Source organism: Macaca nemestrina, chromosome 15 (genome assembly GCF_043159975.1).
Source record: "Macaca nemestrina isolate mMacNem1 chromosome 15, mMacNem.hap1, whole genome shotgun sequence".
Lineage (NCBI taxonomy): Eukaryota > Metazoa > Chordata > Mammalia > Primates > Cercopithecidae > Macaca > Macaca nemestrina.
Genome location: NC_092139.1, coordinates 109,643,470 through 109,657,694, shown reverse-complemented (window position 1 = coordinate 109,657,694; position 14,225 = coordinate 109,643,470). Strand labels below are relative to the sequence as shown.

At 52.6% G+C, this 14,225-nt stretch overlaps 1 protein-coding gene across 13 annotated transcripts; it reads left to right on the top strand.

Annotated features, from left to right (window-relative positions):
- The first annotated feature begins 3,437 nt into the window (after window positions 1-3,437).
- On the top strand, window positions 3,438-13,429 carry LOC105464360 (centromere protein M). Of its 13 annotated transcripts, none has more exons than XR_011614180.1 (7): window positions 3,438-3,570; window positions 4,093-4,172; window positions 4,583-4,675; window positions 5,931-6,010; window positions 7,515-7,606; window positions 8,300-8,421; window positions 12,972-13,111. XR_011614180.1 is itself a non-coding variant. In XM_011712188.3 (6 exons), exons 1-6 carry the CDS (start codon window positions 3,514-3,516, stop codon window positions 13,110-13,112), a joined length of 543 nt encoding a protein of 180 aa, XP_011710490.2. In that variant the 5' UTR covers window positions 3,438-3,513; the 3' UTR covers window positions 13,113-13,429. The 13 variants fall into 13 exon arrangements, 9 of the variants coding, with proteins under 9 accessions (XP_011710490.2, XP_070936763.1, XP_070936760.1 ...); XR_011614179.1 differs by having other exon boundaries at window positions 8,276-8,421; XR_011614178.1 differs by having other exon boundaries at window positions 3,453-3,570; window positions 5,846-5,988.
- The last annotated feature ends 796 nt before the right edge of the window (window positions 13,430-14,225 follow it).

The following is a 14,225-nucleotide window of genomic DNA, read 5'->3' as shown; positions in this document are numbered from 1 at the left end:
CCTCAGCCTCCCAAGCAGCTGGGACTACAGTCGCCCGCCACCTCGCCCAGCTAGTTTTTTTTTTTTTTGTATTTTTTAGTAGAGACGGGGTTTCACCGTGTTAGCCAGGATGGTCTTGATCTCCTGACCTCGTGATCCGCCCATCTCGGCCTCCCAAAGTGCTGGTATTACAGGCTTGAGCCACCACGCCCGGCCTTCTTTTTTTTTTTTTTTTTTTGAGATGGAGTCCCGCACTGTCGCCCATGCTGGAGTGCAGTGGTGCGATCTCGGCTCACTGCAACCTACACCTCCCAGGTTCAAGCAATTCTCCTGCCTCAGCCTCCCAAGTAGCTGGGATTACAGGCGCCTGCCACCACCACCACACCCGGCTAATTTGTTTGTTTTTTGTTTTTTTGTGTGTGATAGAGTTTCACTCTTGTTGCCTAGGCCAGAGTACATTGGCATAATCTCAGCTCACTGCAACCTCCACCTCCCAGGTTCAAGCAATTCTGCTGCCTCAGCCTCCCAAGTAGCTGGGGTTGCAGGCAAGCGCCACCACACCTGGCTAATTTTGTATTTTCAGTGGAGACGGGGTTTCACCATGTTAGTCAGGCTGGTCTTGAACTCCTGACCTCAGGTGATCCACCTGCCTTGGCCTCCCAAAGTGCTGAGTGCTGGGATTACAGGCGAGAACCACTGTGCCCCGCTTTTTTTTTTTTTTCGAGACAGGGTCTCACTCTGTCACCCAGGCTGAAGTGCAGTGGCGTGATCTGGGCTCACTGCAACCTCTGCCTCCCCGGTTCAAGTGATTCTCCCACCTCAGCCTTCTGAGTAATTGGAACCAAAGGTGCATACCACCATGCTCAGCTAATGTTATTTATTTATAATAATTTTTTAAATTATTATTTTATTATTATTTTTTTTTTGAGACGGAGCCTCGCTCTGTCACCAGGCTGGAGTGCACCGGTGTCATCTTGGCCCACTGCAACCTCTTGACTCCCTGGTTCAAGCGATTTTCCTGCCTCAGCCTCCTGCCTCAGCCTCCGAGTAGCTAGGATTACAGGCACACACCTCCACGCCCAGCTAATTTTTGCTTTTTTGTTGTTTTGTTTTGTTTTGAGACAGAGTCTCGCTCTGCGGCCAGGCTGGAGGGCAGTAGCGCGGTCTTGGCTTACCACAACCTCCGCCTCCTGGGTTCAAGCGATTCTCCTGCCTCAGCCTCCCAAGTAGCTGGGATTACAGGGATGTGCCACCATGCCCAGCTAATTTTTGTATTTTTAGTAGAGATGGGGTTTCACCATGTTGGCCAGGCTGATCTTGAACTCCTGACCTCGTGATCTGCCCACCTTGGCCTCCCAAAGTGCTGGGATTACAGGCATGAGCCACCGCACCCAGTTAATTTTTGTATTTTTAGTAGACACAGGGTTTCACCATGTTGGCCAGGATGGTCTCAGTCTCCTGACCTTGTGATCTGCCTGCCTCAGCCTCCCAAAGTGCTGGAATTACAGGTGTGAGCCACCGCGCCCGGCCTATTATTATTATTTTTGAGATGGAGTTTTGCTCTTGTTGCCCAGGCTGGAGTGCAATGGTGCAATCTCAGCTCACTGCAACTTCTGCCTCCCGAGTTCAAGCGATTCTCCTGCCACAGCCTCCCAGGTAGCTGGGATTACAGGCATGCACCACCACGTCCCGCTAATTTTGTATTTTTAGTAGTACAGACGGGGTTTCTCCATGCTGGTCAGGCTGGTCTCGAACTCCTGATGTCAGGTGATCCGCCTGCCTCAGCCTCCCAAAATGCTAGGATTACAGGCGTGAACCACCGTGCCCAGCCTGCTCAGCTAATTTAAAATTTTTTTTTGCAGAGATGAGGTCTCACTATATAGCCTAGGCTGGCCTCAAACTCCCAGACTCAAGTGATTCACCCGCCTCAGTCTCCCAAAGTGCTGGGTTACAAGCGTGAGCCACGGTGTTCAGCTTGCTATATTTTCTTGTCATAGTGCCTACTACTACTTGATTTTCAGGAAGTCCTCTCCACATCCCATGCCATGAGGAATCAAAGCCCTATCTGTGCTGAGGGCAAGGGTTCTACGGGGCCATTTACTTCCTGATCTTTCCAAGCAAGACATAGTTAGTTTAGTCTGCAGTTTGAAGGATTTAGGCTAGACAGTGTCTCTGCTCTCCCAGATATTACAACAATGAGCACACTGTCATCATTGTCTATCCCATCCTCATCACACTAAGTTAATGAATAATGTCTGATTCAACTGTCTTCCCAGGGCCGGGCATTGCGTCTGGGCATAGGAAATGATGAATAAATGACTGCTGAGAATGAATGGATGAATGTAATCCATCCATTCACTCAACAAATATTTATTAACTATGACATACCAGGCACTTTTAGAGTGCTGGACATACAAAGTGACAAAGTCTCTAACTGCTTGTTTCTTACATTTTAGATGGAGAGACAATTAACAAGTTACTATATAACTGTTGGGAGAACCAGTTCGCAATGGGCCCTGGGCGTCCCTGCATGTTCTTGCTGGGTATGCCAAGAAAGCAAGACCCCGACAGCTCTGTACCCAGGCTGCGTTTGCAGCAAGGAACCTTGAAAGATGAGCTAAAGTCTCCCACCCGACCAAGAACAGCATGCTCACCACTCGCTATAAAAGCAGTAAATTGGCAGGGCCTGCTGATGTGCATCGGTAGTCCCAGCTATTCAGGAGGCTGAAGCAGGAGGACTGCTTGAGGCCAGTAGTTTAAGAGCCGCCCGGGCAACATGGCCAGATCCGCTTGGTGGCACTTGCCTGTAGTTCCAGCTACTCAGGAGGCTAAGCCAGGAAGATTACTTGAGCCCAGGAGTTTGAAGCTGTAGTGAGCTATGATCATGTCACTATACTCCAGCCTGGGCAACAGAGTGACACTCCAACTCAAAAAAAAAAAAAAAAAAAGGCCAGGCACGGTGGCTCACGTCTGTAATCTCAGCACTTCAGGAGGCCGAGGCACGAGGATCACTTGAGGCCAGGAGTTTGAGACTAGCCTGGGCAAGCTGGGGAAATCCCATCTTTACTAAAAATACAAAAATAAATCAGGCGTGGTGACGCACGCCTGTAATCCCAGCTCCTCTGGAGGCTGAGGCAGGAGAATCGATTAAACCCAGGAGGCAGAGGTTGTAGTGAACCGAAATCGCGCACATTGCACTCCTGTCTGGGCCCCAGAGCGAGACTCCGTCTCAAAAAAAAAAAAGTACTGTGTATGAGCATGAATGAACGAAAGTGTACAAAGAAATCACTACAAATCTGCTTACTGTGGAGCATGGAACAAAAGGCCTGTCCACCACGTGTTCCGCGGGTGGTGCTGGAATGCCCCTCAGAAAAGGAGATAAACGTTCGGTTCCTTTAAGAGGCCCAGTCCCGTCCCGCGAAGCCCCGCCTATAAGGAGGTACGTGCACCCAGGCCCCGCTCTAGGGGCGGGACTCAGGGCGGTTTGAAAGATCGGCGCGCACAGCAGGAGCGGCGGTCGGCCTTGAGGCTGTGATGTCGGTGTTGAGGCCGCTGGACAAACTGCCCAGCCTGAACTCGGCCACCATCTTGGTAGGTGCCGGCGGCCCCGCTTCCCCCGCCGGCCTTTACCTCCTGGGCGGCGTTTCAGCCACTAGGTCAACTGAGCTCCCTAAGGCGCCGAGCCAGCGAGCGCTACCGTAGCGGGACGGGGAAAAGGCGGAGAGCCACGCTCTGAACCAATCGGAGTAGCCGCTCTCTAAGGTTGAGAGACGCACCCACCAATAGGTGCTCGGCGGGCCCTTCCCATCTTCTGATTAGCGGGTTCCCGCGCCTGGATTTGGTTTTTCCGCATCTGGGGGTCTGGCTTCCTGGAGAGGCCGGCGGTCTAAACGAGGATCGGGTAGTAGAGAGTGCGGTGCCCACAGGCCTGCAGCGGGTCCAAACCTCAGGACCCCAGCCTGTGCCGCATCGCGGGGTCCACTTCTCGGGAAATGTCCTCGGAGCCGCCTGCTGGCGGCGGCCCGATCTCCCCGGGAGTGGGTCGAAGGGCCAGGCCCTCCCCAGGGGTTGCTGTGCCTCGGGCTCGACGGTCCGCTCTCTCTCCCTGCGCAGCTGGTAGGCACGGAGGATGCTCTTCTGCAGCAGCTGGCGGACTCGATGCTCAAGGAGGACTGCGCCTCCGAGCTGAAGGTGTAAGTAGCCGCGGCTGTGGCCTGGGCCCACGTGTCTCTCACTCCAGAGGGATTCAGTCCTAGCTGCTAAACCCCGAAGCCCAGCGCCCCCTCCTCTGAGGCTGGTCCTTCTCCCAGCATGCAGCGTAGCTGGCTAGGCCCATGCCGTCTTATATCCCAACCTCCCCTTGCCGAGGTGGTGACTAAACAGAGGCCCTTTCTGGCAGAGGGAATCAGACAGGAGTAATGTGAATAGGACCGGCCGAGTCCTGCCTCTGTGCTGGCCCAAGGAGTTGTGGCCGCAAGAGCCTCGGGTGGCTAGGATGAGGTGGGGAACCCTTGACGGCCTCTTTCCCCATGAAGGGCACCATTTAAACGGTGGTGTGAAGGCGGTACGGTTATCTTGAGTCCTGCAATTTCCTGTTTTTCAGCCACTTGGCAAAGTCCCTCCCTTTGCCCTCCAGTGTGAATCGGCCACGAATTGACCTGATCGTGTTTGTGGTTAATCTTCACAGCAAATACAGGTGAGAGCCAGAGGAAGGGGCAGTCAGGGCTTAGGCAGGCCTGGCTCAGAACTGTGCTGGGAGAGTGACCTAACTTGTGATGGAAGTGGTGAGGATGGGAGAGGCTGTCTGAGGTCAATCCTATAGGGTGAGGAAAGAGGAGGCAGTGGCCAGTCCACAGTGTTTAAAAGACAACGGCCAGGCACAGTGGCTCACACCTGTAATCTCAGCACTTTGGGAGGCCGAGGTGGGCAGATTGCCTGAGACCAGCCAGGGCAACACGGTGAAACCCCGTCTCTACTAAAATGCAAAACATTAGCCGGGCGTGGTGGCTTGCGCCTGTAGTCTCAGCTACTCGGGAGGCTGAGGCAGAATTGCTTGAACCCAGGAGGTGGAGGTTGCAGTGAGCCGAGATCGGGCCACTGCACTCCAGCCTGGGCAACAAAGCGAGACTCTGTCTCAAAAAAAAAAAAAATTAAAGTCCACCTATAATAAAGAACGAAAGCATAACCTTTGCAGCAACCTGGATGCAGCTGGAGGCCATTATGCTAAGTGAATTAACACAGGAGCAGAAAATCAAGTACTACATGTTCTCACTTGTAAGTGGGGGCTAAACATGGGGTCCTCATGGACACAAAGATGGCAACAATAGACATTGGGGACTACTAGAGCAGGGAAGGAGGGAGGGGGCAACGATTGAAAAACTATTAGGTCCTATGCTCAGTACCTGGGTGATGGGATCATTTGTACCCCAAGCCTCAGCATCACATGGTATACCCATGTAATAAACCTGTACATGTACCCCCTGAATCTAAAATGAAAGTTGAAATTATTTTTAAAAAACATTAAAGGACATAATGGGGCATGGTGGCTCATGCCACTTTGGGAGACCGAGACCGGTGGATCGCTTGAGGTCAGGAGTTTGAGACTAGCCTGGCCAACATGGCAAACCGTGTCTCTACTAAAAATACAAAAACTAGCTGAGCGTGGTGGCATGCACCTGTAATCCCAGCTACTCAGGAGGCTGAGGCAGGAGAATCACTTGAACCTAGGAGGTGGACATTGCAGTGAGCCAAGATCGCACTACTGCATTCCAGCCTAGGTGACAGTGAAACTCCATCCCCCCCCAAAAAAAAAGGACAAAGTATTTCTCCAGAGAATGTCACCCTCTTGTCATTCTCTGGCCTCTAGGATCACAGAAGCAAGGGCTTCTGCCTTCTCTGTTGTAAAGTTTTGTTCTCTGGTGTGTTTTCTCACTCTGGCCTGGCCACCCCAGCCTCCAGAACACCGAGGAGTCCCTGCGCCATGTGGATGCCAGCTTCTTCTTGGGGAAGGTGTGTTTCCTTGCCACAGGTGGTAAGTACGTCCTTCGCCTGTTACCACCCACCCCCAGCCAAGGGAAAGCTGGGGCGGGGATAGGCTTCTCGCTGAGGCACCCTGGGTGATGGAAAGAACATGTATTTTACACACACTGGGGCCTATCAGAGGATGGAGGGCAGGAGAAAGGAGAAGATCAGGAAAAATAACTAATGGGTACTAGGCTTAATACCTGGGTGACAATCTGTACAACAAACCCGATGACACAAGTTTACCTACATAACAAATCTGCACATGTACCCCGGAACTTAAAAGTTAAATTTAAAAACCGAAAGAACATATATACACATACTTTGGAATCTGACCTGTTGTCAGCGTAAGAGTGAATCTGAGCAGATAACTCTGCTGTTGCTTGGAGTTGCCTAGTGGTTGCCTGTGGCTTTCAGTAAAATCCAAACTATAAAGACACAAAGCACTTTGCAGTTTGGCGTCTGCCTTCTGGGCTGGTCTCATCTCCGGTTACTCTCCTTCTCTGGGTCAGCTGCTGTTCCTGAGACTTTGTAATATTAACAGTGAAAATAATAATGGCTAACCTCTTTTGAGCTCTCACTGTGAGGCAGACACTGTAATTGCTTTGTTTTCATATTAATGTTTGAGGTAGGTATTATTACCTCCGTTTTAGAGTCATGAGGTTAAGTTGCCCAAGGCCCCTAGATAAAAAGAGATAAAAAGTGGTAGAGCCAAGGTTCATACCTAGGTAAGTCCTGTTGCAGGGCCCAACCTTTTTTTTTTTTTGAGTTGGAGTCTTGCTCAGCTGCCCAGGCTAGAGTGCTGTGGCATGATCTCGGCTCAGTGCAACCACCGTCTCCGGGGTTCAAGCGATTCTCCCATCTTAGCCTCCCGAATAGCTGGGATTTCAGGCACCCGCCATCATGCCCAGCTAATTTTTGTATTTTAGTATAGATGGGGTTTCTCCATGTTGGCCAGGCTAGTCTTGAACTCCTGACTTCAGGTATCCGCCCGCCTCGGCCTCCCAAAGTGGTGGGATTACAGGCGTGAGCCACCGCACCCAGCCGGCCCGTCTCTTTTTGTTTACTCTAGGCTGCTCTCAAATACGTTTCCTCTTCTTTATCTTGCTAACCCCTACAAATACCTCAAAACTCAGCCCTGGTGTCTCTGCGGCATGCATGAGGTGTCTGACCTGTCTGCCCTTCCAGCTGAACTGTTAGCTCCTTGAGCAGAGCGCCTGGCACGGCACAGATAATTCTCAAGAAGCTTTGATGAGCAAATGCAGGCCAAGCAATTTCTAGATGTCAACTCACTGATTCTAGAGTGACTCAGTGGGGTAGGAGCTATTATTATCTTCATTGTCTAATTTGATATTCTTGACTACCTAGAAAAGAAAGTAGAATAGGACTGTCACCCTCAGAATAGAAAGAAACTGAGCCAAAGAGTGGGGAAGTGAGGGACTCTGCCCAGCACTTCCTGAATTCCAGCCAGGAAGGTAGAGATTGCAGCTATAGCACTCATGACTTCTTTCCAGCTGGGCGGGAGAGCCACTGCAGCATTCACCGGCACACCGTGGTGAAGCTGGCCCACACCTACCAAAGCCCCCTGCTCTACTGTGACCTGGAGGTGAGCATGCTGATCACAGAGACCAACACTACACGCGGGTGCGGGGAAAGGGTGGTCAGCACACAGTGGGCACGTCGGGAGTGGTTATCGAAGGACTCAGTATCCGAGCGAGGCAGCTTCTGAAGTGGAGGGAGACAGGATCCTGGTTTGAGTCCTGACGTTTCTGTTTACTGGCTGTGACCTGGGCAGGTCACCCTGAGCCTTGGAGTACACAGGTGTGAAGCAGGGGTGATGTGCTTTCATCTGGAGTGCATCTTATATGCCAGGCTCTAGCACGTGCTGCCCTGCTTTTCCTTTTGCTGAGTTTCTGCATGCTTAGTTATAACTAAGTCTTACGTGTATGTATCTGTGAGTCTCCTCTCCTGCTGGGGTGTAAATGATTGAGGCCAGGCGTATGTCCGTCTTATTACCTGGTGCATCCTTGTGTCCCCTGGGAGTCAGAATGCCTGATTTGGCCTTAACTCTCTGTATTTCAGACCTTGTCTAGTCCCATCCCAAGCCAGGGTACCCAGCAGGCGGTAGGGATGTTTGTTGGGTGGGCGGGTAGATGGTTGGATGGATATGTAGGGTGTTCTGCCCCGACTGGATTCTATTGGTGTTTCCCACAAGGTGTAACTAATCATGAGGAGTAGGAAAGTAGCCTTTTTGTTGTTGTTGTTGTTGTTTTAGATAAGATATTGCTCTGTTGCCCAGGCTGGAGTGCAGTGGTGTGATCATGGCTCACTGCAGACTCGAGCTCCTGGGCTCAAGTGAACCTCCCACCTCAGCCTACTGAGTAACTAGGACTACAAGCGTGCACCACCGCACCTAGCTAAGTATTTATTTATTTATTTACTTTTTAATGTAGAGATGAGGTCTTGCTGTGTTCCCCACACTGGTCTTGAACTCCTGGCCTCAAGCGATCCTCCCACTTTAGCCTCCCAAAGTGCTGGGATTACAGGCATGAGCCACCGCGCCTGGCCTTTAGCCCCTTTTTATGCAGGATAAATCCTGATGACTTTTTGCTACAGAGGCCTCAGCAGGAGTTGATGTGCTCCCCCCGAGGGGTCTACTGAGGGGCCCCAGGGCCCACACTGCCACACCCACGCGCCAGGCCTGCTCCATTCCTTTGGAAACCTATTCATTGGTTTTGAGATACATTTTGAAGAGTTGTGTTTCTGCTCTGTTCTGGGTCTTGTGCCTGTTACCAAAAGCAAAGTGATGAAATGCAGGGAGAACCGAGTGAGCACACGATCTGTCACCACCAATCTGTCGCCACTGTCTAGACCGGGGTCCCTTATCCTAGTTTCGGCACTCCTCTGGTCTAAGGGCAGAATTCAGAGGATAGCAGTCTGTGGCTGTCACCGTAGAAATGGGGATGTTTTCATATCACATTAGGATTGGGCAGGTCTCATCATGTGGCAGCAGCCGTTAGGCCTGCCCCTCAGTCGATGCATCGATCACGATACACACTTGACTCATGCATTTGTTTTCCTATTTGATGACTACTTTTCGAGCGCCTGACCAGACCAGCACTCTGATCTCATAGATGGGACCCTGAGGCCTGGGCACACCTGAAGTGCCTTCACCTGCCAGGCTTTCCTCCCAGAGAGACGAGGTGACTTGCTCAGGGTCACACAGCTCATGAGTGAGGGGTAGAGCTAGCTGTTCTCCTTTCCTAGCCTGCTGACCATGTGACCTTGATTAGGTCACTTTGCCTGCCACAGAGCATTAGTTTTCTCATCTCTAAAGGGGAATCACGATCTTTGCTCCATAGTTCAGGTGCTGGTGGGGGACAATGGTGCCTGCTCACCTTGTGACAAGTGGTGCAATTCTGTCTGTGGCCATGAGGTGGCGGGCCAGACCAGGTCCTGGGTTCTTTCATGGCCTGGGCAGGAAGCAGGAGGCCCCAGCCTGGTTCTAGCTGCAGCAGGAGCTGCAGAAATGCCTGCTCAGAACATAGGCCTGCATCCCTCAGATGGAGCGCCCAGGGTTTGAACAGGCCTCCCTCTTCATGCTGGTGTTGTCCTCTTTAGAACACTCTTCTGAATAATTGAGTTTGAGCCCCACCATATATCTTGAGGCCTTTGCATGGCAGGAATTACCAGCCCCGTTTCATTGATGAGGAAATACAGGAAGGTGTATGATTGGCCCAGTGAGATAACTGCCTAGGTCTGCTGGTAGGGCTCTGTGCTGGGCCCTGGGAACACAAATGACTCAGATATTGGCCCTCCCCTCTCAGAATCTCATGAAATAAGCAGACATGTAACACACGCAACAGCAGAAGGATTTGCTGAGCTTTGGGAGCCTGGTGGTAGAATTAGGTCATTTCTTCCTGGATGTCATGGGCAAAGTCATGACTGTGGTCAGACCTGGGCATTTGGGTCATGTCTCTGGAGTGACGTGGATTGGAGGAAGCCTGGCCAGAGGCAGGAGGCTGGGTCAAGGCTGCTGCAAGAGGCAAGTTGTGGACCTGGAGATAGATTTTGGGAACAAAGTCCACCAAACTTAGAGTGAGAGGATTTATTAACACTTCCTGGCCGGGCGCGGTGGCTCAAGCCTGTAATCCCAGCACTTTGGGAGGCCGAGGCGGGCGGATCACGAGGTCAGGAGATCGAGACCATCCTGGCTAACACGGTGAAACCCCGTCTCTACTAAAAATACAAAAAAAAACTAGCCGGGCGCGGTGGCGGGCGCCTGTAGTCCCAGCTACTCGGGAGGCTGAGGCAGGAGAATGGCGTAAATCCGGGAGGCGGAGCTTGCAGTGAGCTGAGATCCGGCCACTGCACTCCAGCCTGGGTGACAGAGCAAGACTCCGTCTCAAAAAAAAAAAAAAAAAAAAACACTTCCTGAGTTTCTGTGGTGCCAAGCACTGTTCTAGGCTCCAGGGACACAGCACGGAACAAAACAGTCAAAAACCTCAGCTTCCTGCTGGGCGCTATAGCTCACGCCTCTAATCCCAGGGAGGCCGACGTGGGAGGATCACCTGAGGTCAGGAGTTTGAGACCAGCCTGGCCAACATGGTGAAACCCAGTCTTTACTAAAAATACAAAAATTAGCTGGGCATGGTGGCACGCTCCTGTAATCCCAGCTACTCAGGGGACTGAGGCACAAGAATCGCTTGAACCTGGGAGGCAGAAGTTGCAGTGAGCCAAGATGGCGCCACTGCACTCCAGCCTGGGTGACAAAGCGAGACTCTGTCTCAAAACAAAACAAAAAAAGCCCCAGCTTTGTTCTAGTCAAGGAAACAAACAGGGTAAATGAGGTGCTGGAAAGTAGAGGCGTGGCGTGTCAGGTGGTGGTAAACAGGCAAGAGTTAGGCAGGGTGACCAGGGAACGCCCCTGCAAACAGGACTTTTAAATAAATAAAGACCTGAAGGAAGTAGGCGGGCAGGCCATGGAGATACCCCGTGGCAGGAAGAACAGCAAGTGCATGGGTCGAGTGTGGGACTTGCCTGGTGTGCTCAAGGTCTGGCAGGGAGGCCTGGGTGGCTGCAGCACAACAGCAAAGGACGGGTTGGGGTGTAGAAATCAGGAATGGTGGGGCTGGATCAGTGGAGCCTGGTCGGGAGCTGCTGGAGGGCTCAGGGCCAGGGAGGGATGTGGCCTGACTTGGGTTTTAAATGGACCCCTTTGGCTGCTGGGAGGAGAGTGGGCTGAAGGGAAACTAGGGCAGAAATAGAGAGACAGGTCTGGAGGCTTTTTTTTTTTTTTTTTTTTTTGAGGCAGACTTTCGCTCTGCCGCCCAGGCTGGAGTACAATGGCGCGATCTCGGCTCACTGCAACCTCCGCTTCTGGGGTTCAAGTGATTCTTCTGTCTCAGCCTCTCGAGTAGCTGGGATTACAGGCGCCCGCCACCATGCCCGGCTAATTTTTGTATTTTTAGTAGAGACGGGGTTTCACCATATTGGCCAGGCTGGTCTCAAACTCCTGACCTCCTGATCCGCCCGCCTCAGCCTCCCAAAGTGCTGGGATTACAGGCGTGAGCCACCGTGCCCGGCCTGGAGGCTCTTTCTAGGGGAGTTAAGCATGGACTCAGTGCTGGCCAGGAAAAAGGATGGTGGGATAGTCTATGACACTGGCTGCTTCTAGGATGGAGCCAGCCAACTGCTCTGTGGCCAGAATGTGAGGCATGAGAGAAAGAGGAGTCCTCGCTGACTCTGAAGGTTTTGCCAGCTGACTGGAAGGATAGAGTTGTCTTTGGCTGAGCTAAGGAAGCCTGCAGGAGGAGCAGGTTTTGGGGGCTTCAGGGGCTCTACTTTTGGCATGCAAAGATCAAGGGGTCTATTAGCCACCTGGGTGGAGAAATCAAGTCAATAGCTGCATACATGTGTGACATTCAGAGGGAAGACCTGGAGGTGTAATTTGGGTGTTATTAGCAACTGGGTAGTTTTAAAGCCACAGAACTGGACGAGGTCACCGGGGGACTGAGTGTGGGAGAAGAGATCCAAGGACCGAGCTCTGGAGCCCCAGCATGTAGATGCTGGGCAAAGGCGAGGGAGCCGCCTGTGTGGGAGCGGAACCCTGGGTGAGTGCGGGGGCCTGGGAGCCAGGCAGAAAAAGCGTTTCAAGGAGGGAGTAAACAGCTGTGGTGGACTCTGTCAATAGCGCCAGTGCGGTGAGGACTGAGAAGCTGCTGCTGGGTCTAATACCAAGGAGGTCATGGTAGCAAGCGGTGGGAGTAAGAGCAGGGAAGTTGAGGATACCCTGGTCTCTACTTTGGGTGGGTGGTGACACCCCAACCTGCCCCCAGCTAGAGAGGAAACAAGGTAAGATGCTTCTGAGGCCACATGTCGGACAGGGGAAGACACTGGCCAGCATCGTGATCTTCCAGTAGACATGTCTAGAGCATCTGTGCCCGGGCCTGGAGCAGTCTTGTCCCTCTCTGGCCTCACAGCTCCCCCAGGCCCATTCCTTTTTGATGGCACCTTATCTGTGGTGAGGGCCACCCGTTCTCCCTCCCTCCATCCCATCCCTGTGAGTATCTTCTGCTCCCTGGTCTTGAGCCTCTGGGGCCCGAGCTGCCCGGGCATTGGTTGGAGGCAGCCCTGGTTCAGAGTGCAGCTCTGGAGTCACTAGCTGGGTGATCCTTGACAGTTTGTTCGACCTAGCCAGCCTTGCTAAGCCTTCATTTCCTCTTGAGCAGGAGGTCAGGCTCTGGATGTCTCTGGAGGTTGTCTGAAGGTTTGGGCAAGCTGAGGCAGTTGGAAGTTACTCTGAGGTGTGGCATGAATGAGGGCATGGCTGTGATGGGCAGTGATGACCTGAGCTACCCCCGAGTCCCCCCCCCGAGCCCTGCTCTGGCAGCCCCTGCAGCTGCTCTGAGTAAGGGAGCAGGGCCAGCCACTGCATTGTGTCTCACTGCTGTTCTCTGCTCTCCCCGCAGGTGGAAGGCTTTCGGGCCACCATGGCGCAGCGCCTGGTGCGCATGCTGCAGATCTGCGCTGGCCACGTGCCCGGTGTCTCAGCTCTGAACCTGCTGTCCCTGCTGAGAAGCTCTGAGGGCCCCTCCCTGGAGGACCTGTGAGGGCGACTGGCCCCTGGGCTGCCTCTCCCCATGGCTTCGTGCTGACTCCATAAACATTCTCTGTTGAGAATGTCCAGTCAGGGCTTGACAGGCCCAGGCTCAGCTTCCAGTGGTTGGGAAGGTTCCCTGTAGCACCTGTGCTCCAGCAGGGAGAGCTAGGCAGAAGCAGTGAGGGGGCCCAGCTGGTGGGACTCCAGCCCCCTCCCACTCCCACACTCACTCTTGCAGAGCCTTGTGTCTTTAAGCAGCTGGCGTGTTACATCTCTATTTAAGGTTTCCTTCGAATAAAAGGTCTGTGACTAAAAAAAGTTGAGAAATCACTGGTCTCATTCACTTTATAGGTAAGGAAACTGACTCAGAACAATTAAAGAGTAGGGCAGGGTGGGCCGGGTGCAGAGGCTCACGCCTGTAATACCAACACTTTGGGAGGCCAAGGTGGGTGGATCACTTGAGATCAGGGATTTGAGACCAGCCTGGCCAACATGGTGAAACCCCATCTCTACAAAAATACAAAAATTAGCTGGACATGGTGGTGGGTGCCTGTAGTCCCAGCTACTTAGGAGGCTGAGGCAGGAGAATCACTTGAACCCGGGAGGCGGAGGTTGCAGTGAGCTGAGATTGCGCCACTGCACTCCAGCCTGGACAACAGAGTGAGACTCCACCTCAAAAAAAAAAAAAAAAAAGTGAGACCAGCCTGGCCAACATAGTGAAACCCTGTCTCTACTAAAAATATAAAAATCAGCCAGGCATGGTGACACGGACCTGTAGTCCCAGCTACTCGGGAGGCTGAAGCAGAATCACTTGAACCTAGAAGGCGGAGGTTGTGTTGAGCCGAGATCATGCCACTGTCTGGGCAGCAGAGCGAGACTCTGTCTCAAAAAAAAAAAAAAAAGTCCGGGCGTGGTGGTTCACGCCTGTAATCCTACCACTGTGGGAGGTAGAGGCGGGCAGATCACAAGGTCAGGAGATCAAGACCATCCTGGCTAACACGGTGAAACCCTGTCTCTACTAAAAGTACAAAAAAATTAGCCAGGTGTGGTGGTGGGCGCCTGTAGTCCTAGCTTCTTGGGAGGCTGAGACAGGAGAATGGCGTGAACCTGGGAGGCAGAGCTT